Source organism: Panthera onca, chromosome A2, assembly GCF_046562875.1.
Source record: "Panthera onca isolate mPanOnc1 chromosome A2, mPanOnc1 haplotype 2, whole genome shotgun sequence".
NCBI classification, from domain to species: domain Eukaryota; kingdom Metazoa; phylum Chordata; class Mammalia; order Carnivora; family Felidae; genus Panthera; species Panthera onca.
The window spans coordinates 74,231,157-74,258,115 of record NC_138340.1 but is presented as its reverse complement, the minus strand read 5'-3'; the positions used below and the strand labels follow the sequence as shown (position 1 = coordinate 74,258,115).

Below are 26,959 nucleotides of genomic sequence, written 5' to 3'. Positions count from 1 at the left end.
CTTTCTATGGCAAAAGGGACTTTGTGATTAAATCAAGGATCTTGAGATACTATTTTGGAAAATTCTGGTGGGCCTTAAATGTAATCACAAGTCTCCTTTTAAGAGGGAAGTGGAAGGAGGTTTGACTACCGTAGAAGAGAAGGCAGTATGACCACAGAAGCAGAGATTGTTGTGATGTAGCCAAGAGATGTAATTCTTTTTTCAAAGAGATTTAAGACTGTTTAAGAGCCAAGGAGTGCCAGTCTCTAAAAACTGGAAAAAGCAAGGAATACATTCTCCTCTGGAGCTTCCAGAAAGAATCTGTCCAACTGATACCTTTATTGAGCCTTAAGACTCATTTTGGATTTCTGGCAACCAGAACTGTAATACAATAAATTTGTATTATTTTAAGCCACTATAAGTTTGTAGTAATTTGTTACAGCAGCAACAGGAAATTCATACAGTATGCATACACCTCAGCTAAACATGAGGCAAGACCCTAGACCTGTGGAGTTCAACTCCATAGCCTTAGCACCAAAAGCAGTGCCTTTGTTGATGGAGGAAGGAAGAGAAGGAGGGGGAAAAATCAGGTAATTCATATTTAAATGAATATTTTGAGCATGGTGTAGGTGTCTAATTTCTGAACGAAGCAGAGAAAAACAGCTTGAAAACTCAAAACCCACCCCTAACCAAATAGGTTCTATAGTATTATTCTAGCACATCACTTTAAAAAATTGAACAGTAGGGGCGCCTGGGTGGCTCAGTCAGTTAAGCATCTGACTCTTAATTTTGGCTCAAGTCTTGATCTCATGGTTCTGAGATCGAGCCCAGAGTTCTGAGCTCTGGTGCTGGATGTGGAGCCTGCTTACGATTCTCTCTCTCCCTCTGCCCCTCCCCTTCACCAGGTATCATACTATTTTTGGTGCAGTTGTAAATGAGATTGTTTTCTTAATTTCTCTTTCTGCTGCTTCTTTATTTGTGTGTAAAAATGCAACAGATTTCTGTATATTAATTTTATATGCGATTTTACTGAATTCATTTATCAGTTCTAGTAGTTTTATGGTGGTCTGCAGGGTTTTCTATGTAGAGCATCATGTCATCTGCAAATAGTGAATGTTTTACTTCTTCTTTATCAATTGGGATGCCTTTTACTTCTTTTTCTTGTCTGACTGCTGTGACTAGGACTTCCAATACTATGTTGAATGAAAGTGGTGAGTGGACATCCTTATCTTGTTCCTGAATGATGGTAGCTGTATTTTTTCCATATATATATATATATATATATATATATATATATAATAAAAATTATGTTGAAGTGTGTTCCTCTAACCTACTTTGTTGAGAGTTTTTTTCATGAATGGATATTGTACTTTGTCAAATACTTTTTCCGCATCTAATGAGATGACGATATGGTTTTTATCCTTTCTGGTGTTAATGTGTTTCTGCCTCTTTTGGATGATTATCATATGAACATCCATTAATAACGTTTTAAAAGCAACCAAACAAAAACTCTGACCATCTATGGCCACATTTCTTCATCTTCAGAGTAAAAAAGTGCATTTCTGTACCTCCTGTTTTCTCTTCAACACACCCCATTCAGGCTGTGATTCCTACCTCACTGGTGAAATGACTTTCCCCAAGGTTATTAGCAATCTCCATCTTGCCAAAATCTAGTAATCAATTCTCTGTAAATTCTTATCTTCTTATATCTCAGCTCAGTCTCCCAGCAGGATTTGACAGTCAACCAGTTTCTATGTACAATTACTGGATTTCCTCCTGAGTGGCCACTTTTCCTCCTGAACAAGTCTGTTGAGCTGTCTCAGGGATATCTCTTCTGCTGCCTTCTCTTACCCATCTTCATCTTATCCCAAAGTGAGTTCATTCAGTTTTGTGACTTTAAATACATCTGTAGGAGCTCCTGAGTGGCTCAGTTGGCTAAGCGACTGATGCTTGATTTCATGATCTCACGGGTTCATGAGTTCAAGCCCTGCATCGGGCTCTGTGCTGACAGCACAGAGCCTGCTTGGGATTCATTCTCTTTCTCTCTCTCTCTCTCTCTATCCCTTCCCAGCTCATGCATGCACACACACTCTAGATAGATAGATAGATAGATAAAAATCGGTAGCTACATAGTCATGAAATGATTATAGCTGCCAGCAAGTAAGGATCATAATAGTGAGGATCATTTCCTGATTTATATAGGAACACCAGCAAGAGCATGTTCCATAAGCTACTGAGGCTTAGTATACTTAAGGCTTTTAGTTATTTGAATAAGGCTATCAGTTATCCGAAATACACTGATATTTTTCACTATTTCTGAGCAGTGATAGTCATTCACAATCTAATGATCATGTCCTTGGTACCCAGGAAAAAGGGGGGGACTCAGTTCTTGTCTGTTGAGTTGATGAAACTGCTAGCCTCCAAGTGTAGAGTCTTTACAATACACTTCACAGTGCAAACTGCTTCTGCTAAAATGTTGCAGAAATAAGAACGGGATCAGAAATTGCACGGATAGTGTCAGAGTTACGCTCCACGTAGATTGAAAGCAGTCTCAAAGTATAACATGTTCATATTAAGTGGGTAGTAAGATTATGAGTTGTTTCTTTCTTTCTTTAAGACTTTTCTGTTTGGGCAAATAGTCATATGGGCGTGATTTCTGGGCAGAGCCTGAGAAGGGCCCAGCTCTTGGCTTATAGCCAGTGTGTGAGGCACAGACCCACAGTAGACTGTCCTTGCCCAGACTTGCGATTGAATCTCTAGTAGCAATGGCTACTTAATACCAGTACAGTCTAAATTACTCCCCAAGGTTGTCAGACTGAGAACATTTGTTTATTCGTTCAGCACATGCGTACTGAGTGGCTGACTTTACCCAGCCATGTTAGTCACATTAAGCATAAAGTAAACCAACTAGACTATGGCCCCTGTACTCAACCCGCTTCTGGTATGTTTGGGAAGAAGACCCATATTAAGCAACTAACACATTCAAGCAATTTCAGCTCGTGATAATGGTCGTGAGGTAAAGTATCAGATGCTATATGAGCGCACAGGGCAGAGGAGAGTGTAATTTAGGTCGAGTTTCGGGTAAGACTGAGATCCAGAAACAGAGAGGTCTTAGCCAACTTGCATAAGAATATGCCAAATACAGGATACTGCATGGCAAGGGCCAAGAGGCACAGAAGAGCATCTGAAGAACTGAAGGAGGCCGGCGTGGGACTGATGTAGCCGAGTGGGGAGATGGACAGGACGGAGAGGCAGGCAGGATCAGGTGTGGTCCCGTGAGCTGCAATTTGGGAAAGCTGTCCCGGGACCAAAACAAGTCAAAAGACGCTGAGAAGGAAGGGTGCTGCAGCCACCCGCAACCCCTCGAGCCTCTAGTAACAGAAAGGCTCCTCACTTGGGCTCCACACAAGCCCCGTGTTTGCCGTGACCTCCCGGCCAAGAGACCTGCTTTGGAGCCAGAGTGACGGGGTGCCGTTAGTGTACAGCAGCACCCCAGCCTCTGGAGGATCCGGTCTCCACACACTAAGCACGTGAGGGCAGTAAACAAATGCACTTTCTGAAGAAACTGAGGGTGCACTGGGTCCAGGGATTTAAGTCAGATCGGCCATCTCCTCCACGATGTCCCTTGGGAGCTCTGATCTACAGTATTGGATTCTGTCTAATTCTGCTACCAAGTTACTGGCATGAGGTTTCTTTTATAAACTGACAGTGAGTAAGCCTTTCGATCAGCAACCTTGGTTTTTGTGTGTTTTTTGGCCAGTTGTTTCTTCCTAGACTTAGAAGAAACATCTCTTTAATTATTGCCAATAAAGGTTAATATGAAGACTAAGTGATTGGTAAGCCTGTTTTCCTAATCTGTGTGATGATGTTCTAATACATCTAATACTTCGTTATTGTCAGCGTGTGGTTGTGCTGCAAAATTTTCACCTTTGGTCATAGCTCATTACTGAAAACTAGCTATTGTAGGAGAAATGCCCTTGAGTCACATACTTGTATTGTCATGGTGTTCTCTCATAAGTGATTCTTGAGCATGCTTCGTTTGCCGTTTGTTGAAAATCACCGCAGAATGAAAACTAGTATCTTGAAGCCCAAGGACACCTTATCTCTTTCCTACACTTGGAATTCTGAGGAAGACTGTACTGAGCATTACTTTTTTTTTTTTTTTTTATTCTTCTAGATTCTTCTTAAGCCTTTGCTGAAAACTCTTTGACACAAGATGGCTGCAAATAAGCCCAAGGGTCAGAATTCTTTGGCCTTACACAAAGTCATCATGGTGGGCAGTGGTGGTGTGGGCAAGTCCGCTCTGACTCTACAGTTCATGTATGATGAGGTAAGTGCCGATTTTATAATGGATATCGAAGTTTGGGCTTTCAGAGAGTATTTCTGTGCTTAGTTTTGGTGCTGTTTTAGGTGTATTCCTTAAGTCCTTGAAAGCTACTAATCATTTTTTCCTGTTTTTAAATTCAGAGCTATTTGTACACATGTTGATTTAACGAGTCAATAATTCAAGATCCTTAAAAACCTTTACTTTAAAAACAAAACAGAACTGGAAACAGTACCTATTTTGAAGCAAGCTAACTTTGGCTTTTTCATTTGAAGTGTTTTAATGGAGATTCCCACCTTGAATTAATAGAACTAGTAGGTAAAGTACCTAATTGAGACTTAAAGTTAACGTACATTGGTGTCCTGTGATAACTTTAACAATAGTAATGATAATAATAATTTTTTTTAAGTTTTATTTACTACTCTCTACACCCAACGTGAGGCTTGAACTCATGACCTAGAGATCAAGAGTCACATGCACCTCCAACTCAGCCAGCCAGGTGCCCCAATAATAAAATAATTTTAATAATCATGGAGAAATCAATTGTAGTATTTGGCTTAGCATATACTCATCATTAAACAAGTAAAGGCTATGGCCCTAAAATATAATCACTAGAAGGTTACAGATTTGTGTTCCTGTATTTATGTTGGACTTTATTTCCCTAGAGTTAAGACAGCAATATAGCCTTTCCCCAGAGGGCTCTTATCAAGCCTAAATGATTTAAGAGTTGATAATCCAGTTTAAACATTTATCCTCAATTCTTCCAATAGAAGCAGAGTTTTATGATTATTCTTTCTTACTTAATCTTCATAACAATCCTGCATGGTATGGTAGTATCCCCATTTTACGGATGAGAAAACAGAACCCCAGGGAGATTACCCAACCCAAGAAGAGTGATCTCCGATGAGTGACCAAGCTCTAAGCCTGGTCTCTTGACAACAAATCCTGCAGATCCTTACCACCCGATGTCTCCTATTTCCTGCTCATCAGCATTCTGTCACACACAAAACGCTTCCATCAGTTATCTTGTTCGCTGGGGACTATAATAAAAAATTTGGAAAGAGAGGAGATTGAAATGGTACTTTAAATGAAATTGCTGATTTATCTGTTCAATCTGTTTTCCCTACTACTCATTTTAATAACTAGTCTTTCAAACTAATCGCTAATTTCAGGCCCCTTCTTGACAATATGGAGGAGGTCAAAAGTAAGACTGTTCACAGGGTGCCTGAGTGGCTCAGTCGGTTAAGCATCCAACTCTTGATTTCGTCTCAGGTCATGATCTCATGTTTGTGGGTTTGAGCCCCTCATCTGGCTCTGCACTGACAGTGTAGTAGTGCCTGCTTGGGATTCTCTCTTACCCTCTCTCTCTGCCCCTCACCCACTGTGTGCATGTTCTCTCTCTTTCTCTCTCTCTCTCTCTCAAAATAAATAAATAAAAAAACTTTTAAAAAAGGTAAGACTGCTCACATACCTTACATTTGATGAATGCTTAACTTTTCATTTAGTATTGATAAATACTAATATTCACCATAGTATCTGATGTGCTATCTGAATATTTGTATTTGATATTCATAAATATGCAAATAAAAATTAGCATGTAAATATGGTAGAATGTCCCATAGCCTTTATAGTTACAAATACACTGTGTTCGTATTTTTAATAATTATTTAGTGAGCGTCTACATGTTTCAGGCATGTTCTAAGCTCTGGGAGATGGAGTGATGAGTAGAATAGTCAAGTCCCTACTCCCAAGGGTTAAATTCTAGTAGAGGGATATAGACATTGAGCCAATATATAAGAACATATCAGATAATGAAAATACTTATAGGAACTAATAAAAAAAACCCTACAAAAGTGTGTATGTATACATCCTTACATGCTAACAATGATACAGTGATCAAAAATATCAAGGGGAGATTTACAGAGTTGAAGATAGATGTGGGAATGTAAAGTTGTTTAGTTGTACTATTATTTTAAAAATCAGATGTTTAGAGAGAGATCTAAAAGTTCATGATTTGCCACTCTACTGAGTAGTATAAGTCACTTTTTTGATTTGGTTCATTTTAGAAAAGAGATTTCACAACTCTCAATGCTTACCTAAATATTGAGTTACTTTCAAGTTATTTCCACAATTCTGGCATGAAAATTTATATTTAGTGTCACATTGAAAAGAATTTTTATGTATTTGATTAAATATATTTATAATCAGGGTGCCTGGGTGGCTTGGTCGGTTAAGCGTCCGACTTCGGCTCAGGTCATGATCTCACGGTCCGTGAGTTCGAGCCCCGCGTCGGGCTCTGTGCTGACAGCTCAGAGCCTGGAGCCTGTTTCAGATTCTGTGTCTCCCTCTCTCTCTGCCCCTCCCCTGTTCATGCTCTGTCTCTCTCTGTCTCAAAAATAAATAAACGTTAAAAAAAATTTTTTTTTTAAATATATGTGTAATAGCTTTTGTAGGTATGGTGTTTTAAGGAAGAAAACAGCACCGTTTTCAAGCTGTAAACAGTCTAGACTTAATCATTTAACCCTGGCTTTTTACAAATGTCGAAGCCACCAAATTACCTAAAATGAAAATTTAAATTAATGAGTTTTTACTATCGGGGAAACCTGAATGAAAAGTACATGGGACCTCTCTGTACTATTTCAGCAGCTTCACGTGAATCTCTATTTCATCTTCTGTAGTTTGTGGAGGACTACGAGCCTACCAAAGCGGACAGCTATCGGAAGAAGGTCGTGCTGGATGGGGAGGAAGTGCAGATCGATATCTTGGATACAGCTGGGCAGGAGGATTACGCTGCAATTAGAGACAACTACTTTCGGAGTGGGGAGGGTTTCCTCTGTGTCTTCTCGATTACAGAAATGGAATCCTTTGCAGCCACAGCCGACTTCAGGTGTGTCAGGGACGAATGCCGTTGTACAGGTGTCCTCCCCAGAAACAAGTGGACAACCAGAGGTGGTTACTTGTTAGTCTTTCCCTCTGCGTGCAGTTGTGTTTATTCCCTCTTTGATGGTAGTGCGTGACTCCATCCACAGTGCATGTACACTCAGGTGTTCCGTGTACGTCGTGTAATCTTCCAGCCATCCCCGTGCCCTCTGTATTGGCGCGTGAGATGGTGGCAGCCTCAGTCCCCAAAGTCTGTTAGGCGTTACTGGAGTATTTCTCTTCAGAGTACAGTACTGATGCTGCTGGAATAGTTGATGCTTGGATCACATAATGGAGCTCTGACCCAGATTTCAGATCTTTCTGCGTTAGTCACTGGCTTTACAGCACCTGTGTGATGCTGAGCGGGCACATCGCCATCCTCCTCACCACACAGATGCCCCGACAGTGCACACCGATTATCTTAATAGAAGTAGGGGCGCCTGGGTGGCTCAGTCGGTGAAGCGTCCGACTTCAGCTCAGGTCATGTTCTCGTGGTTTGTGAATTCAAGCCTCACATCGGGCTCTGTGCTGACAGCTTGGAGCCTGGGGCCTGCTTCAGATTGTGTTTCCCTCTCTCTCTGCCTCTCCCCCACTTGTGCTCTGTCTCTCTCTGTCTATCAAAAATAAATAAATGTAAAAAAAAAAATTAATAGAAGTAATAATACCGTAGAGTGGTACACTGGGTTGTGTGATACAATAGTTTTTATATCTCACTTACTATTTGCCTAATCAAATTCTGTCATCCATTTGGTTTGCAGGGGGGCGGTTGGTGAAGGGGAGAGGGGTTCTTTTTTTTGTTTGTTTTGTTTTTTTTGGGGGGAGAGGGGTTCTAAGGGAAATATGCCATGAATAAGTTCTTGAATAGCCTCAGTTACTACATGCGTAATCAAAAGTAGTCTTTTTTTTTTTTAATTTTTTTTTAATGTATATTTATTTTTGTTAGAGACAGAGCACAAGTGGGGGAGGGGCAGAGAGAGGGAGACACAGGATCCAAAGCAGGCTCCAGGCTCTAGGCTGTCAGCACAGAGCCTGACGCAGGGCTCCAACTCACAAACCGTGAGATCATGACCTGAGCCGAAGTCAGACGCTTAACCGACTGAGCCACCCAGGCGCCCCAAAAGTAGTCTTTAGTTATATATTTTTTATTTCTGTTTAAGTGTTTGCCTTGATATAAGGGACACAAAAGAAGCATGTGGTGAACCCTCTGTTTTCAAGATTCACACAGCCTAGATGATGAAGGCCTGAAACCAAGAGCAAGGTAGTGACAGAGTAGGAGATGTGGGCAGTGATGATTACAGGGACCAGGAGAGGAGAGGAGCTCAGAGGCCTTCTTGAGATAGATGAGCATGAAGGATGAGAAGGATTTCCACAGATAAGGAAAGAAGTTTTCCAGCACTTGAGCAAGAACTGAACCTAGGCTTACATAAAGCCTCCTTTCCGTGTGCATTCGAAAGTGTCAAGAACTCAGGGAATCTCAAGGACAAAACACGTCATTGAGAAACTTTTAAAATGCACATCTATTTGTAAAATTAACTTTGTTGTCTCTAAAGAAGGAGTTATGTATGGGATAAAGTGCACACGGTGGCAGGCCCTGCTAACTTACAGTCCTGGGAGACGTGTTGAAAGTTAGAGAACTGTCAGTGCTTATTCACTCATTCAGCACATATTTGAGCGCTTATTATGGAGCAAGTCCTGTTCTAGGTGATGGGATAAATGTGTCACCGTAGTTGCCAAAGCCAAAGTGGTGTCTCAAGGGAATAAAGAGAGTAAGAATCTTGGGCTGTGGCTTTTACAGAAAATAAGTGAATCATTCATTACTCTTCTGTTGTCCCTCCAGTGTGTTGCCCTTCCCATAACAGTCCTGGTGACTCAGTGGCGACACAGGAAAGGCATTTTTGAGACAGTCCGAGTGGTTGCGCTCCACCTGGTCTGACCTGCAGAGTGTGGCACCAGCGGCGGCTCCTCTCTTCAGCCTTCCTGGGCCTCCTGTCCCCAGGGCAGAACCCACTGCTTGCTCCTCTGTGTGCAGAGTGCCTGCCCCTACTCTGAGAGCACACTTGCTGCACTTGTAGCATCAGCTTGATTTGCATGTGTTTTTCCTGACCAGGAGAAAACTCTTGAGAGCAGGACCCATTTCCTATCCACCTGAGGATCCCTGGGACCCATATTTGGTACCGTTCCTGGCATATATCATACAGGGCATGTTTAGTAAACGTTTGATAGAAATGTTAGAAAATGTTCTTTTTTTTTTTTTTTTTTTGGTTCTCACTTTTCTTATGTCAAAAATGAAAAAGTTGGACCAGTTTATAAAAGTACTTTCCTATTCTAAAATTCTATAATAGCCTCTAAAACTCCGCTTAAAGGGAGCATCACATTAAGTCAAATGCGTAGGAAGGTTGTAGATATAGCAGTGCCTTTCTCTGACATCCAGGAAAGTAGCTAATTAAAACCAGCTAATTAACTCTCATGAATATTGTCTTCTCACCTCTGAACCCAGAAGGTCCAGGCTTTCCAACGCCACATTTCTGATAGCATTAATCACACTGTATTTTCAGTATTGGTCTTCCTGGAGCATTGGACTCAGTAACTTATGAGGTATTTATTAAGAAATAAGTTAATGACTATATCTACATGCGACCAGAAGTACTGGTCACAAATGCCAGAGTCAGTCTCTGGTGGTTAGTGAGATTAAGTGGTAAGTCAGGTGTTGTTAACATCTTAGTGTGAGGCTGTTGATCACAAAGGAAACTGGTTAAGGAGGTTACAGCAAATTTGTTGTCACCAGCAGTAGAAAAAGATTTGGACTGGCTGATATCCCCTTCACAAATACGTCATAAATTTAATAGTAGTGATGGTGAGTGTTGATGTGCTCTTTGCAAGAGATCATGTGGATGGTAGACAACATCACAGCCCTGTAGTACAGCTTAGCATGTGTCACCAAGTCCCTGTGCCTGGCTGACATTGTAACTTCTTCCTAAAAGGATGGGTAATAGGCTAAGTACCAGTCAGTGGAAGATGGAGGTGACTATATGGTCTACAGTCTGTTCACAGTAGAAAAACTAGGAATTAAAAAAAAAAAAAAATTAGGGGGACCTGGATGGCCCAGTCAGTTAGCATCTGACTCTTGATTTTGGCTCAGGTCATGATGTCACAGTTCATGGGATTGAGCCCTGTGTCGGGATCAGGAACTGGGTGCGGAGCCTGCTTAAGATTCTCTCTCTCTCCCTTTCTCTCAGCCGCTCCCTCTCTCTCTGTCTCTCTTTTTCTCTCTCTCTCTCAAAAAAAGAAAGAAAAACTAGGAATTCAGGTCCAAAGAGCTGCCTACAAACACTGAGTCTGTTAGAATATTTACAACAACATCGGAAATCAGGTGAATGAAGTGATATGAAAGGTAGTAACACTGCCTAATACTCATACAGTGCTCACCACACACTAGACACTTCGAAGCATTAACAAGACAAGCCAGATACTAGCGAATTTCATGGATTCTAAGGCACCCATTTTTTACATCTTATCTCTTAAAATCAGAAGCACAAAATCTAAGAAGCACAAAATGGACAAATCTGAGATCAAGGCTTGATGAAGATTCATACTCAGTCTCTCAAATGTATCTTATCATGATAGATCCTCGCAAAACCAGGTATACTCTGCTGACCTGTCATCCCAATAATCCCTTTAATTTTCTCGTTTTCTCTTAGTCTGAACTATTTGTGTTCCTGTAGTTCCAACGTCTTTTAATAATTTCAGAGGGGAGGCACCGGTAAGTTAGCAAGAAAGTGTTGATTTTATAAGAAAACCACTTTCTCCAACACAGTAATAATAATGATTAAGAACAGCTAACGTTTACTGAATATTTACTACGTGCTGGGCACAACTCTAAGTACTTTGCGTTTCATCCTCATAGCAACCTTATAAGGAAGGTATTATTGTTAGCCCCATGTTACGCATGGGAAACTGAGGCAAAGAATTACTTTGCTCACAGTCACCTAAGAAGGACAGAGAGCCATGATACCTTTGGAACTGGTGACAGCATATAACTTCTCTGTGAATACAAAAGCTGTACTCCAGAGCAGACTTGCAGAGATTTCTGGCATGTGTGGGGTTTTTTAAAACATTTGGTAGGACCATTGATATGATGTAATAGGAATGGCACTCTCTCCCTCTGTGGTCTTCCTCCCCAAATCCCATGACCCCAATTTAATCATGAGAAAAACATCAGACAAATACCAGTTGAGAGATTTTCTACAAATTAGCTGACCAGCACGTCTCAAAACTGTCAAGGTCATCAAAACCAAGGCAAGTCTGAGAACTGTCAGAGTCACATGGAATCTAAGGCAATATGACAGCTAAATGTCATGTGGTGTCCTGGATGGGATCTTAGGACAGGAGGGAAAAACTGAAAACATCTGAATAAAATTTGGACTTCAGCTAATAATGATGTATCAAGATTGATCCCTTCGCTATGATAAATGTACCACGCTGACGTAAGGTGTTAACAGTAGGGGAAACAGGGTGTGGAGAATACGGCAACTCTCTGCACTGTCTTCACTACTTTTTGCAAATCTAAAACCATCCTTACGTTGAAAGCTTATTTTCAAAAACACTTGGAGGAAGTAGCCTTTGACACTTTGATTTTGTGCCTCCACTACCATATTGCTACTCTCTTCAGTGTATTTTCCCTTCGACAGTGAAGTGTGTAATTCAAGTGGTTGGTGGTAGAATAAGGAAGAGGTGCAGCACACGCCCTACCGTGCCATGAATGAGTTAATTGTTGTTATGTAGACACACACACACGTAAAGGCTAATGGCAGATGGTGTTAGTTATTTTGTTAGCTTAACCTGTGGGGGTGATATTAATATTTCTTTCTCATTTTCTTTTATCCAGGGAGCAGATCTTAAGAGTAAAAGAAGATGAGAATGTTCCATTTCTGCTGGTTGGTAACAAATCAGATTTAGAAGATAAAAGGCAGGTTTCTGTAGAAGAGGCGAAAACCAGAGCCGACCAGTGGAATGTCAACTATGTGGAAACATCTGCTAAAACTCGAGCTAATGTTGACAAGGTAAAGGGTGGCTGTCCTTACTGCTACATCACGTTAATAAGCTGATTTGCTTTAACTCAGCTGCATTTTGTCCAGAGATTTGTGAAACTTTCAAATGGTGATTTAGTATGTGCTGATTATTATCTGCCCTAAATGCTCAAGTGCAACATGTTAGGCATTTCTCACTTCACCTTGTCCTCAGGCTCCCAAGAGACATTAAAACATGAGACACCACAGCTAAGTGGTTTTTTTCTAGCGCTAACAGGATTTCTGACCCGAATCGCTGCCTTTTCTTAATTTTTCTTTTTTCTTACCCTGAGCGGCTGGATAATTTAGAAGTGTTCTCTGAGCTGACACCTGCCCAGCCCTATTTAAGTTCTCAAAAGTAAAGGTACCTCCAAAGACAAAGGAGCCCCAGATAAGAGGGCTTTGAAATCTGTTACTACACCTATGCCCCTACCCTCACCTCTGTTTCCCCCTGAGCCCTCTTCTTTGTCCACATTGGCCCTTCGCTGAGTCCAGGCCAGGAACACCCTTGCCTTGTTCCTGGGAACCTGCCCACATACGTTATTTCATGCTGCTGCCGAGACCTGCGTCTTCAGTGTTTAGGAAGACTGAGGCACCGCCCCCTTGAGCCCTCCACACGAGGCCTCTTTTAGCCTCCAAGCATCTAGGCTCTACTGAGTGCCTCTCAAACTCTAACTGGCAGAAGTGTCTATGAAACTTAATACACATGGATTCCTGGGTCTTACCCCCAGAGATTTTGCTTCATTTGCTGTGGGGTGGGACCTGAGAATTTGCATTTCTAGGAAGCTCTAGGTGGTACAGACTGTGGCCTGGTGGACCACACTTTGAGTAACACTGCTCTGGGTGGCTTTAAGTTTTAGCGAACTGGTCTGCTTGTGCCTGTAGACTCGTAATACCAATACAGAAATCATTGGGTTAAAAAAAATTAGTCTTTCTTTTCATTTGCTATGGGTTTTTTTTTTTTAAGTTTATTTATTTAGTTTGAGAGAGTATGCATGAGCAAGTAGAGGAGGGGCAGAGAGAGAGAGAGACAGACAGTCCCAAGCAGGGTCCGCAGTGTCGGCACAGAGCCCAACACGGGGCTCAAACTCACAAACCATGAGATCATGACACGAGCCAAAACCAAGAGTTGGACACTCGACCAACTGAGCCACCCAGGCACCCCCAATTACTGTAGGTCTTAAGGTAATGTCACAATACTGTCTTAAGCTGATTAAATTTCTTGTCACATGGTGAGATTCCTATAGTTCCAAGAGATCTGTACAAAATGAGTGTTATAAGATTTCTACATAGTCTATACCAGTTTTCTCCAAAGTTATGGCAAATGTATTTAAAGTACTAATAAAAATAGGTTTTAAAGTTCAGTGTGTTTGGGGTTTTGAAAGGCAGCATTGAATATTAGTGTGTGTGTGTGTGTGTGTGTTTCGTTTCTTCCAAACTGATGAGCAGTTGTAGAACACACTCTAAAACCTATTCAGACTAAGGACAGTGGGTCCAAGAGGTGAGCAGTAACCACAAAAGCTATGGAGCGGTCATTATAACAATCTCTGTGCTGTCATCTGCTGGCGTGAATTTTTTGCCATATGCATGTATTTTCAAAAGAGGAAAGTTGAAAGTGTAGGGCTATTTTAGTTACTCTGGCTGTGTAACAAAATATACCCCCAAAACTTATGGGTGAAAGTAACCATTTATTATGCTCATGGAATCTCTGGGCCAAAGTTTTGGACAGATCACAGTGGAGTTGGCTCGTTTCAGTTCCACAGTGTCTCATGCCTCAGCTGAAAAGCTTGAAGTCTGGGAACTGGAAGCATCTTCAATTAGGTTCTGTTCTTTCCTTTCTTTTTTTTTTTTTTCAATTTTTTGTTTAATGTTTATTTATTTTTGAGAGAGAGAGAGAGAGAGTGTGTGTGAACAGGGGAGGGGCAGAGAGAGTGAGACACAGAATCCGAAGCAGCCTCCAGGCTCCAAGCTGTCAGCACAGAGCCTGATACGGAGCTCGAACCCACGAACCATGAGATCATGACCTGAGCCAAAGTCAGAAGCTTAACTGACTGAGGCATCCAGGCCCTCTGATTAAGTTCTAAAGACTGTCCACACATGCCTGATCCAGGCAGTTGACACTGGCTGTTGTCCAGGGATGGCTCGGTTCCTCGCCATGTAACCTTTTCTGTTGTGTCCTACTTTAGGCTTTCTTAGAGCAAGAGCCAGTGTCACAAGAGAATAAGAACCAGGCAGAAACCATGTCATCTTTTATGACCTAGACAGGGAAGTTACTCAGCATTATTTCCACTTCATTCTGTTGGCTGGAGTAGTCGCAAGCCCTACCCAGGTTTGGGAGGAAGGGGAATGGTCTCCACGTGCTGATGGAGAATGGTAAGATGCTGGAAGAGTGCGTAGGGAGTATTGCTGTGGCCGGTTTTGCAAAGTATCGTCTGTACTCAAGGGTCACCTCTCCAAAGCAAAATTACATTAAATGTGGACGCTTATAAACCAAGGTACGGGGGCAGAGCAGGGTGGGGGTGGGCGCCTGGGTGATTCAGTCGGTTGAGCGTCCAACTCTTGATTTTGGCTCAGGTAATGATCTCGCAGTTCGTGGGATTGAGCCCCACGTTGGGATCCACATTAAATGTAGAGCCTGCTTAAGATTCTGTTTTCCTTTGCCTGTCCTCCCACTTGCACGGATGCACACTCAGATAGATAGATAGATAGATAGATAGATAGATAGATAAATAGAAAGAAAGAAAGAAAGAAAGAAAGAAAGAAAGAAAGAAAGAAAGAAAGAAAGGTACAAGTTCATATGGAATACTGTAACTTGATGTACTACTCACCCTGAGGAGTGACTGCCAGATAAAATACCTCAGTGGCTAAATAAAAGTAACTTGCAGCAACTATTCAGTTTCTAGAATTAGGTTATATTTGGTTTCTTGCTGAGAAAATAATGTTAATAGGTAAAGGAGCTAATATTCAATGGTGTCTGTAAGACCCAGGCACTGTGGCCAGCACAGACCATTTGTCTTTAACTCTGTAAGGCATACTCTTCTCGTGCTCACTGTTTAGATGCGGAAAAGAAGTGGAAAGATTATACACCTGATTCAACTTCAAAAGGCCTGTGATGGCATCTGCTGGCTCTGGGTGCAGCCAACCCTGGTGCTCGTGTCATTTCTGCACTGTTTTACTCGACACAATGGTGTCTCCTGTGGTGTCCCCCAGGCTGTATGTCGCCCGCTACTGGAAGCCTGGCACAGATTGTCGGGGGGTGGCAAGTGTTAATACTGGCTCCTATTAAACTGGCATGTATCTTGTTTGTCACAAAAAACGAATACTAGCTCCTTACAAGAGTAAGGTCTCATGTCTTGTCCTCATCTGGATTCCAAATAGACCATTGGGTTGAAGTTTCAAAGAGGCAGATTTTGAATCCTCCCTGTGAAAAGCTTCAGGACCATCAGAGTGGTTGAGCCGGCTCGAGAGGGAGAGAGAGAGAGAGAGGAGAGGGAGAGGGAGACGGGGCCTCGCCTGTCGCAGAGGCCATGCCTGTCACAGAGGAGTCACCCAGAGGCAGAGGACCACATGGAAAACCTGCTTGTGGACTCACTGGGTGCCAGGTTCATCTGATGACCTTGTTAGTAGCCTTCTAGCTAAATGCTCCGGCTCTTTAAATCATGGCTCCAAGGTTGCTCTTAATTTTTTTTTTTTTTTAAGGTTGCTTTTAATTTTTAAGGAACATCTTGGAGTAATGGAAACAGATTGAGCAAGTAGATGTCAAAAAGGAGAGTGTGATTTATTATGTCAGGAGAGCCAATTTAGGTTGGGGAAAGAATTATAGGAGAAATGTAGTCTGTTTATTTTTAAGTGTTTTCATTAAAAACATGAACACATGCTTATTATATAAAGAAAAATCTGTAATATGGAGAAAAAGTGAGTCACTCCCCTCCCCTTCCTGTAAGGTAACCAACCACTGCTGATCAGGTGTGTCTTTCCAGACATTTATCTACACTTACAGACCGGCGTGTAGAATCTGAGGGAAAGCTTGTGTTTGCTTGTTTTCCCCCCATATAAATAGGACTTTTGTAGTGTATGTAGCACATTTATATACATATGGTGTATATACAACATATATATAGTATTTCTGTGTATGTAGATCATGTATTTCTGTAGTTTGCTTTGTAAATTTCATAACAGATGTAGTTGTTTCCATGCCGTTACATATAGACATACCACATTCTTGTAAACATCTAGGAAGTGTTTCATAGTTGGGCTTTTTCGTAATTCAGCCATTTTCCCGTGAGTGACGTGCCGATTGCCCGCTGTGTCTTCTCTCACAGCAGTGCTGCGGTGAGCTTTCTGTGCACCCATGCAAGGTGCATTGTGAATTTTAATAACCGGGTGCCCTCCAGAAAGCGTCCTTACTTGCACCAAAACCCTCTCCCCACTGTCTTCCCAGCACCAGGTAAAGCAACCTTTCAAAGTCACCGGGGAGGTGGCTAAACCATTGTTTCTTGATAATTAATGAGACGTGTTATAGTTGATTCATGGGCCATTCCATTTGTACATTTTCTGTGAACTCTGAAATTACTTTCTTTTCTGCCCATTGATCTTACGGCTTTATTATTTTGATTCCTAAAGCGTACTTTATAGTAAAGACATTAACCGTTTGTCCATTTATGTCTGTTGTGGATATTGTCTCCTAATCCATACTACATCTTCTAACTTGGCTGACTCTTGTCTTTTGCCATGAAAAAACACTAGGGATTATGTTGTGAAATCTTTCAGTGTTTCCCTTCCTGACTCGTGGGTTCTGTGGCTTTCTTAGAAAAGCTGTCTCCCATCCTAAACTTAAAAACAATTAGAAAGTTAAAAAAAACTTACCTATAATTTTTTCCCTTCTTTTTTGTTGGCTTTTATGGTAGATCCTTAATCTGTTTGAAAATTTAATATTGTCTAAGTGCTTAAACAAACAAGGCAGAGGTTTAGATTTAAGCTAATGTCTGTTGCTGCTTTTCAAAAGAGAGGTGTTTGTCGTTTCTAGTAACTTTTGTTTTTTCAGCTGTAAGTATTGTAAGCCTAGCATTCTGAGCCTGTTTGTATGTTTATCTAGTTTTGTCTTATTTTGACTTGTGTGAGAAGGATATCCTGTGATCTCTACTCTGGATTTAGAAGAGCCAAATTTTGTGTATACCAGGTTGCCCTAAAATGGGAATGGGAAAAGAAAGGAGACAGGAGAAGAAGAGGTGGGAGCAAACAGAGAAAAGTAATTTTGAAGAGTCTATATTAAAAAAAGTCAAAGGCAGCCCTGCGCTTTGGGGATGATCATGTGCCTGAGGTTGTCGAAGCCAACCCTTTATTCTTTTTTATTTTTATTTTTTTAGAGAGAGAGAGAGAGAGAGAGAGAACACGCAAGTGGGGGAGAGGGACAAAGAGAGAGAGAAAGATTGAATCCCAAGCAGGCATCACACTCAGCACAGAACCTAACACAGGGCTTGATCCCACGACCCTGAGATCATGACCTGATCTGAAATCAAGAGTTGGACACTCAGCCACCTGAGCCACCCAGGCACCCCCACAGCCCTTTATTCTTATCCCTAGTTATGCGTGTCCTTCCATGTGGCCGTTGGAACAGAGCTTCCATTAGCTTTAGCTCATTATAGTAGCTGATGCAGACTTTACAAGTTCCCCACAGCGTTTGCTAGTTAAGATGACCTTGGCGATTTCTAATAGGGATTCATTTGAAGTTCACTGCGGATACTTATCTAAAATTAGAAATTAAACCTTCTTCTGATGTCTATTCCATAGTGATAAGTCCACATCTGAAAGCCGCAGGGGAGTCCTCGGATATTACACGTAGCTAGTTTGGAAGCTCCCTGCCCTGATGGCCAACTGTGGACTCGAAGCACAGGGTTCTGAAATCTCCATCCTGGGGAAGCTGAGCCCATGGGCCCATGGGGTCTGTGTCACCTGTGTGTTTTGGTCTCCTGCATCCTCTGTGGATGTTCTTTGCTCACTTTTTCCCTGTTTTAACCATTCCCCTCACCTTGAGTGTTGGTCCTGTGTCCATTTGACTTAACCCACTAGTCTCTGATTGTTCCTTGCCTTATTATTTTTTTTTTAATAGCCTCCTTGCTTTCTGACTGACTTTTTGTTTTTCACTCCAGATCAGGAATCGGCCACTTTGTCTAAGAAATGCTGGTTCCGTTGGCAGGAATGGTATTTAGCAGCCAAAGCCTGGGGACTAATTTGCTTATTGCTGTTGGGCTGTCGTTGCTTTGTGTCCCTTCAGTGAAGTGCTGGCACATATGTATTCTTACAAGGAAGCAAATCCTGAGAGGCCACCGTTACTTCTGATTCAGGTTTAGCACTCGGGATTTTGACCCCTCTTCTCTTACACTGGAAGTCTTGGTTCCTAACCCACATCAACATAATTGCTCCCTTACACTGTCCTGTAGCATCTGTATAAAACTGTTCAAAAGGACGATACCACTGCTACTGGTAACAGCCAAGTTACAAAGTGATGTTGGAGATCCGTCTTTTTTATTTGTTGAGCTTTTGTTTTTGTTTTTCTGTTCGGCTTCTCTTCTGAGACGTACATTCTGTATACTGTGTTTTAAAGTCCCTCGAAATAATCCTGTCCCCCGTAGGATTATGTCACCAACTCTACGTATAGTCTTATTTGTTTTAGTTTGATTCTCAGTTTTTGGTCCAGTTTCATTTTTCAAGACGTAAGACATGTCCATTTCCAAAATAGAAGTTGTATAACGAGATGTATTCAGAGATGCCTCACTGTTCCCTGTACCCTGTTCCCTTCATCCTCAAAATAATACTAGTGTTTGGTTTCATTGTTTCTACTTCACATGCAGGCGGATCCACGTAACCCATATTCTACACACACACAGGCTCACTCTCTACCTGTGCTTTTCGGCGCCTTGCTTTTCCAGTCGGTCTCCTTTAGAGAGCTGGAGGCATGTTTGAAAAGGCACACTGGCCGTTACGTAACCCACATTTGTTGACCTAACAGCATTCAGAATGCACAAGCTAACCAGAATTTTTTAAATGTTTGGTTTTTTTTTTGGTTTTTTTTTTTGTTTTTTTGTTTTTTTTTTTTAAACGTTTATTTATTTTTGAGACAGAGAGAGACAGAGCATGAACGGTGGAGGGGCAGAGAGAGAGGGTGACACAGAATCGAAGTAGGCTCCAGGCTCTGAGCCATCAGCCCAGAGCCTGACGCGGGGCTCGAACTCACGGACCGCAAGATCGTGACCTGAGCTGAAGTCGGACGCTCAACCGACTGAGCCACCCAGGCGCCCCAAAATGTTTGTTTTTAATCGGTGTGGTGTCACTTCTTATTTCATGTTCTTGAGAAAAATAAAAAAATAAAATAGAAGTAATAACTGAATTTTTTAATTCAGAATTTGGGTATAAACCATAAAAGTTATTCATCCATTCATCACACACATAACTATTCGTGTACAGTGTGAGCCCTTATCCTTCTAGGCCCTTGTCTGTCTGCACTCAGACATTTGCTATTGATATTTAACTTTTGAGTTGTTACATTAGTAATTTTTAAATTATTATACTAATATCTCTCCTTTGCCAGTTTCTAGACATCAAGACAGACTTGATAAATTCTTAGCCTCTGGTATCAAAATGACAAAGGAAGCACTCACTTTCCTTAGCTTTGTTTCTAAAAATGGACCTGAGGAAAAACCAGTTATTAAATATAAATTTTGTTAAACATAAATTAATTACTTTTAAAGATGAACTGGTAAGATACATTTATTAATTGTAAATTGCTCAAAGACGGTCCATTGAATTTTGTCTTTGGAGCTATCATCACTCGTCTTGAAAGTTGGGATGGGAAGATCAGGTTATATTTTGTGAACATTTCTACCAAAAAGCATAACTCAGAACATTTCCCGATTTTCCCAGTGTACTTGAAGAAGACTCTAGTTTTGTGCTTTCCTGTCCCTACACGCCTCAAACAGGAGCTCTTTTTTTTTTTAATGTTTATTTGAGAGAAAGAGAGCACGCATGGGTGGGGGAGGGGCAGAGATGGGGAGAGAGAATCCCAAGCCGGCTTCACACTCAGTGCAGAACCCAGAGCCCAACACGGGGCTCGATCCCACGACCACAAGGTCACAACCTGAACTGATATCAGGAGTCAGACTCTCAACCAACAGAGCCACCCAGGTGGCCCCCAGACAAAAGCTCTTAAGTAGTTACTCTTACTTATTCCCAAGGTTTACCACTCCGGTTCCAAGAAGTACCAAGCTCATACTATCTGGTGGCTTTATTTACCCTATTTTTTTCTTTCTAGGTATTTTTTGACTTAATGAGGGAAATTCGAGCCAGAAAAATGGAAGACAGCAAAGAAAAGAATGGAAAAAAGAAGAGGAAAAGTTTAGCCAAGAGAATCAGAGAAAGATGCTGCATTTTATAATCGAAGTCCAAACTCCTTTCTTATCTTGACCATACTAATAAATATAATTTATAAGCATTGCCATTGAAGGCTCAATTGACTGAAATTACTTTAACGATTTGGAAATTGTTATGTATCACTAAAAGCATGAATTGGAACTGCACTGAGAGTCAAATTCACTTAAAAAAGAAATTAATGTGGCTTCACCAAGAAGCAGAGTTCAACTTCTCTCATAATTGCCTACATTTATCGCGGTCCTGAATGTAGCGTATGGGCTTGTGTGTCGCGGGCAGTCTTTCTGGAACTGTTAGAGCCGAGACGGGGTGGGAGGGATGAGAGGAAAGGCTACTTCCTCTGGTTTATTACAAAGCTTAAATTTTATATCATTTTAAAATGTCTTGGTCTTCTACTGCCTTGAAAAATGACAATTGTGAACATGGTAGTTAAACTGTACCACTTTTTTTTAACCATTGTTATGCAAAATATAGAAGAAAAGTTATTGGCATGATTGTTGCATATAGTTAAATTGAGAGTAATTCATCTGTGAACCTGCATTAATTACCTGGTGATTAACGTAGAAAAGTGATGTAAACTTGTACATGGAAATTTTTGAATATGCCTTAATTTAGAAACTGAAAAGTACCCGGTTGTGTCATTCTGGATGTGTTCCCGCTGGTGCCGTGGGCCCATTGCCCCACGTGTCCTGGTGAGAGTATTTGCCTGGTATGGAGTACAACTTTTGTATAGACGATTCTTGCAAAATAACTGTCTGCTAGGAGTCTGTCCAAACTTAAAATGTGTGCCATACTCTGGTTCTCGAAAGTAAGGGTCCAGAGCTCCTTGATCGCTTTTCATTAACCATAAGGTAGTTTGACATGAAGGGCCAGCCCATACTTGTAAGATAATTGTAGACTGTGGGGATTCAGTACAGTTGTTTCGGTGAACCCTCGGTCCCTGGAACTCCCTTTTTACAAGTGGTGAGCTTGTGTTAAGTTGTTGGTCTCTTGGGAGCAGGGCACAGGAAAGGTGTCGTTAATGCTAATGCATTTTGCACTAGAACATTCGGGAAGGTGTGCGTGCTTGCGGCCGGTTCATTTCTACATTTGCACTTAGGAGGTGACAGTTTGGCTGCGGGAGAGTTACCGGGAGTCCCTGTAGTCCGTGTTCATAATGGAGAACACCGGAGCCACACTTTCCTAACGCTAACATCACGCAGTGAACCCCGAGTATGGTGCAGAAGGCATGTTTGGCATCTGCAGACCGAACACCAGCCTGTGTCACCCTGGCGTGCCGTGCCCACTGGAGGAATTCTAGCATGCTGTTTGGGAACATAATTTCAATGGGAAATATACCACTGTCCAGATTTTTGTTATCTTCTTCAGAATGGGGCTAAGACGGCTAATTCAATAAACTTTGTCTTTCTTTTTGCTCAGTCCTGATTTCAACAAGTGAAAAATGCATTCAGGCGTTCCAGGTAACGGGTGTGTATGTGAAGTTAACAAAAATAGGCTTTTTAGGAACTCAGCTCTTTAGATATTACATCTGACTTGTCATGTTAAATATTTGTTCTCAAAGGGTTTGAGATGTACATCTTCCGTTTCGTATTTTTCATAGGCTATGCCGTGTGCAGAATTCAAGTTACCAATGTAACCCTGGCCCCGCGGGCCCGGCGGTCTCCGTGTGTACTCATCACAGTCTTATTTAACCAGGGGTCCTAACCACTAACATTGTGACTTTGCTTTGAGACCTTTCCTCTCCTGGGTACTGAGGTGCTATGAAGCCAACTGACAAAGACGCATCACATGTCTTAGGCTGATGCCACTACCCGATTGGTTTATTTGCAATTTGAGCCATTTAAAGACCAATAAACTTCCTTTTTTTAAATGCTTGTGGTGTTACTTGATGTTTACAATATATGTAACATGTAAAATTCAGACGACCCGACCTGGGCCTCTTCATCAGAGATTTTAAAGCCACTGAGTGTCTTGAACTCTCAGTTTAGGGCTTTCTTTTGAGTGATGCCAGATTTCCTGGATAATAGAGTCATTGCTCAGGCTCAGGGAGGGCTCAGAAATGGGAGGACCCCATGTGCACGATTACGTGGAAGATACGGTTATGCGGTCACAACTGCGCATTACTTTTAGAAGACTGCCAAACTAAAATGGCTGGGGGCCAGCTTTATATCATGTTCTAATCGGAATGATCCCCAGAGACCATTTAATTTCCAATTGTGGCAGGAGTAACCATGCTGTTACCTACCATTCCTTTCTTTTCTTTCTTTTTCCTTCCTTCCTTCCTTCCTTCCTTCCTTCCTTCCTTCCTTCCTTCATTTCTCCTTTTTTCTTTCTTGTTGATAAAGTAAAAATTTGGATTATTCATCTGTTCATGACACAGTACACAAGAGGCAAAGCGTTTCACATAGGTGTCCCTTCCAACTCCCTGAAATGTTAATTTCTTTCACTAAAAAGACTAGACATGAGAGGCAGACGGTGCTTAGGCAACTGAAATAAAGATGGTGAGGGGACACTGCTAAGGTCATCCTCACGGGGACGGGCACAAGGGGGCTGTCAGTCACAAGCTATTTTCTAAACCTTAGCTGGAAACAAAGCACCACTCCTGGCCGCTCCTGCTGTCGTGGGCCTCGGTCACCCCCATCACACAGGTATGGCAACGCTTTCTGATGGTTGCCCTTCCTGTCTTGCTGGATGCTATACTATGGGGACTTGCTGTACTTTCTCATGAATTCAGACCTCATTTTCACCAGGTCCGCTGCACTGCGAGAGACCATGATTCTAGTCAGGATTTTATCGTGAGTATCCTTGCCCTTCATGGAGTCGTACAGTCAGCAGAATACTGGGGCTTGTCCTGAATGCACTGGACCGGGTTCAGGAAAACATCTTCCAGGTGTCCTTTGACTCCTTGATGCTCTCCAGCATGTCATAGCTCAGTAGCTTTTTATCCCTGGAAGTAGCCAGACACTTTCTGGAGGTGACACACTCTTCACTCATGGTGCGGATCCACTTGAACACATCAGTTCCTTTCCTCTTCACTCCAGCATCATAGAGATCTTGGGCATCTTGGTCAGTCGGTTTATGATCGATGACAGAGTCGTCTTCCATTCTACCCTTTTTGAGGGCAACCGTCGGCTTGCAGAAGTCACCAGATGTGTCAGAAACGATGTCCTCCAGATCAGTCTTGTACATTTCCTTGTAGATTCTGTTAATTTCTTGAAGCTCCTGGTTGGTCCTTGAGCAGATGATCTCAATGAGAGAGTCCCCATCAGTCCCTAGCCCCTTCATGGAGGTTTTCAGCTCAGAAGCATCACACGGAGCAGGTGGCTGGACAAGGCTAACTTCAGAGCTGATGCAAGTTTCTTTTTGGTCCTTCTCTGGTAGGCAAAGGCAATATCCTCTGTTCTTGGTGCGGTTGGTCAAAATGTTGACAATGGTGACCTCATCCACACCTTTGGTCTTGATGGTCATTTCAGTGTTCAGAGGATCACTCTCAGGCTGATCAAGATTGGTGTGCTCTTGGACGGACCTGTATGCACTTGGGAATGTGGAGTGATCACCCTCCAAACTGAGCTTGGAGAGAATTTCATGAACAGCAGACATTTTTTTTAAAGTTTTATTTACTTATTTTGAGAGAGAGACAGAGAACACCAGTGGGGGCGAGGCAGAGAGAGGAGAGAGAGAATCCCAAGCAGGCTCTGCACTGTCAGCACAGATCCCGACTTGGGGCTCGATCTCAAAAACCGTGAGATCATGACCTGAGCCAAAATCAAGAAGAGTCGGACATTTAACCGACCGAGCGGGCCAGGTGCCCCACTTTTCTTAGTTAATTCATAAGCAGTGCCAGAATGAGCACATATAAGTTATAACTGGCATAGTTTTAACCTCACTGGACCCATGTTTAACACCAGTATGGGGTATGATGTTACATATATACCAAACAGAGGTTAGATTAAATTCTGGTCTTAAACTAAATCAGAGTTTCATGTCTCACCATTCTGGGACAAGGACATAAAACTTAATATTTGGCAACCATCAAAGCATTTACCAAAAGTTCCTGTAAAGATTTCAAAGTAATGCTTTTGATTTAACCCAGTGTTAGAAGTCTCCTTTAGCAAATTACTTAGGAAGTCAAGAGTGGCAGGTCAATAGAGGTCTTCATTCATGCCTTCCATTTTCTGTAGATTTGTATATCCCCCACCGTGGGCACTGCTGGGAATATAGCAGATGAAGGACAAACATGAGTCAGAGACAATTACAGAGATTCACACGGAAGAAACTACCCCGGTGTCCCATGCCGATGGAGAGGAAGTTAAAAAACAACAACAAAGATTAGGTATTCGGCCTCCTTACTCTGGGCTAGACCGCCTATTTCTTATGATTGTCAACATGAAAAATAATTAAACTGTGCATCCTATATGCAAGATACTGTATATATGTATTTAATTTTAGTGTTAATCCTATGAGGTAGGTGCTATCATTTACCCCTATTTTGCAGATGAAGAAACTGAGGCCAAAGAACAGAATAACTTGCCCCGGAGCCACAAAGCTAGCAACTGTTACCTGGCACTGGAAGCATAGTGGTCTGGCTCCGTGCACAATGCAGAGTGGAGACGAGAATTCATGGTGGGAGACGCCCCACACGTCCCCAAGGCTGCAGCCGAGAACGAGAGGTGGAGGCGAAGGGGCCTCCTGTGTGTACAGCCTGGTTGCTGAGACAAAGACCAAGCGCCGAGAGGGAAAACTTTGTGCAGAGCTCAGCTGTGGAGTCAAGCCTTACAGCGTTTTTCCCATAACGTCAGGAAGGAGTCAGCCTGCCTCTGGCAGGCCGGAAATCTCCTCCCATATTTTCTTAAATGCAGAATGACTTTCCAGGCCTTTGCTCCAGCAGCCCCACACAGGGCAGGGGCCTGGAGGCAGGCGGGAGGGAGCTTGGCCGTCAGTCCGTATTCTCCGTCTTTACAGGGGCCTGGGGAGCACTGAACTGTGCTCAAGAGAGGCCATGAGAGAGAGAGCACTGAACTGTGCTCAAGAGAGGCCATGAGGCCTGTGATAACTTGCATGGCTAATCTGATAGAAGAACAAGATTCCTTTTATCAAAAGCCCCGATGAAAACAAACAGCTGAAGTGTAAAGATGTTTGCAAGCAGCTAGCAGGAAATGCCCCTAAGGGCAGAGTGTTTGAAACACCCAGGGGCCCCTGGGTGGCTCAGTCCGTTAAGCGTCCGACTCTTGGTTCTCTGGCTCAGGTCACGATCTCACGGTTGGTGTGTGGGAGCCCCGCATCGGACTCTGCACTGACAGTGCGGAGCCTGCTTGGGATTCTCTCTCTCCCCCTCTCTTTGTCCCTACCCTGCTTGTGCTGTCTCTCTCTCAAAATGAACTTAAGAAAAAGAAAAAGAAAAGAAACAGCCAAAATACAAGAGTGTGTTGGATTGGAAGGGAAAGGAACAGATAGATATGAAAGCCAACATCTGGGCCCCAGCTGAAAGGTGGGTGGAGGAAGGGTGAAGAATTTCAGCCTGTAACCCCGAGAGTTGTGCGCAGACTGATCTTTGCAAAGGATGCCAGATGTCGTGGAAAGACACAGAGATGTATTTTCTAGAGTCCTGGAGGTTGGCTTAGGAGGGGCCGTAGCCAAGATTCCCTCAGATTACAGGCCAGAAGCGGGAAGTAACTTGCCTAAAATCACACAAGTGATGTAAGAGCCAGAATTAAAGCACAGGTCTTGGCTTCTAATTCCTTGTGAGTGGGGGAGGGGTAGAGAGAGGGAGAGAGAGAGAATCCCAAATGGGCTCTGCAGCATCAGTGGGGGCTCGAGCCTACAAACTGTGAGATGATGGCCTGAGGCAAAATCAAGAGTCCAATGCTAACCGACTGAGCCCCCCAGGCGCCCCTGAGGGTGCTTTAAATGGAGATAGCTCGGGGCACCTGGGGGGCTCAGTCTATTAAGCATCCAACTCAATTTCAGCTCAGGCCATCATCTCACAGTTGGTGGGATCGAGCCCCACTGACAGCATGGATCCTGCTTGGGACTCTCTCCCTCTCTCTCTCAAAACAAATAAATAAACATTTAAAAATAAAATAAAGTAAAAATAAATGGAGACAGCACAAGAGAGACTAAGGTTTCCAGAACCTGGTGAACCGGATTCCAGTCCAGCCTCTGTTGCTTCTCTCCGGCCTTGAGGAGAGAGTCGGCGGATTTCAGATTCTTGATTGTAAAACAGGCATGCACGGCCTACCTCCTAGGA

General features: G+C 42.5%; 1 protein-coding gene and 1 pseudogene across 2 annotated transcripts in view; one reads left to right on the top strand and one right to left on the bottom strand.

The window, feature by feature from the left end:
* The window catches only part of RALA (RAS like proto-oncogene A), a 72,714-nt gene extending 50,132 nt beyond the window's left edge, over positions 1 to 22,582 (top strand). For both annotated transcript variants that reach the window (XM_060632206.3, XM_078442584.2), the window contains exons 2-5: positions 4,157 to 4,309; positions 6,982 to 7,190; positions 12,108 to 12,282; positions 20,597 to 22,582. In XM_060632206.3, the coding sequence (XP_060488189.1) occupies positions 4,196 to 4,309; positions 6,982 to 7,190; positions 12,108 to 12,282; positions 20,597 to 20,719 (621 nt within the window). In that variant the 5' untranslated portion in view covers positions 4,157 to 4,195 and the 3' untranslated portion in view covers positions 20,720 to 22,582. The remainder of the gene's footprint in view (positions 1 to 4,156; positions 4,310 to 6,981; positions 7,191 to 12,107; positions 12,283 to 20,596) is intronic.
* LOC132679048 (annexin A2 pseudogene) lies at positions 22,433 to 25,668 on the bottom strand (annotated as a pseudogene).
* Between the last annotated feature and the right edge of the window lie 1,291 nt (positions 25,669 to 26,959).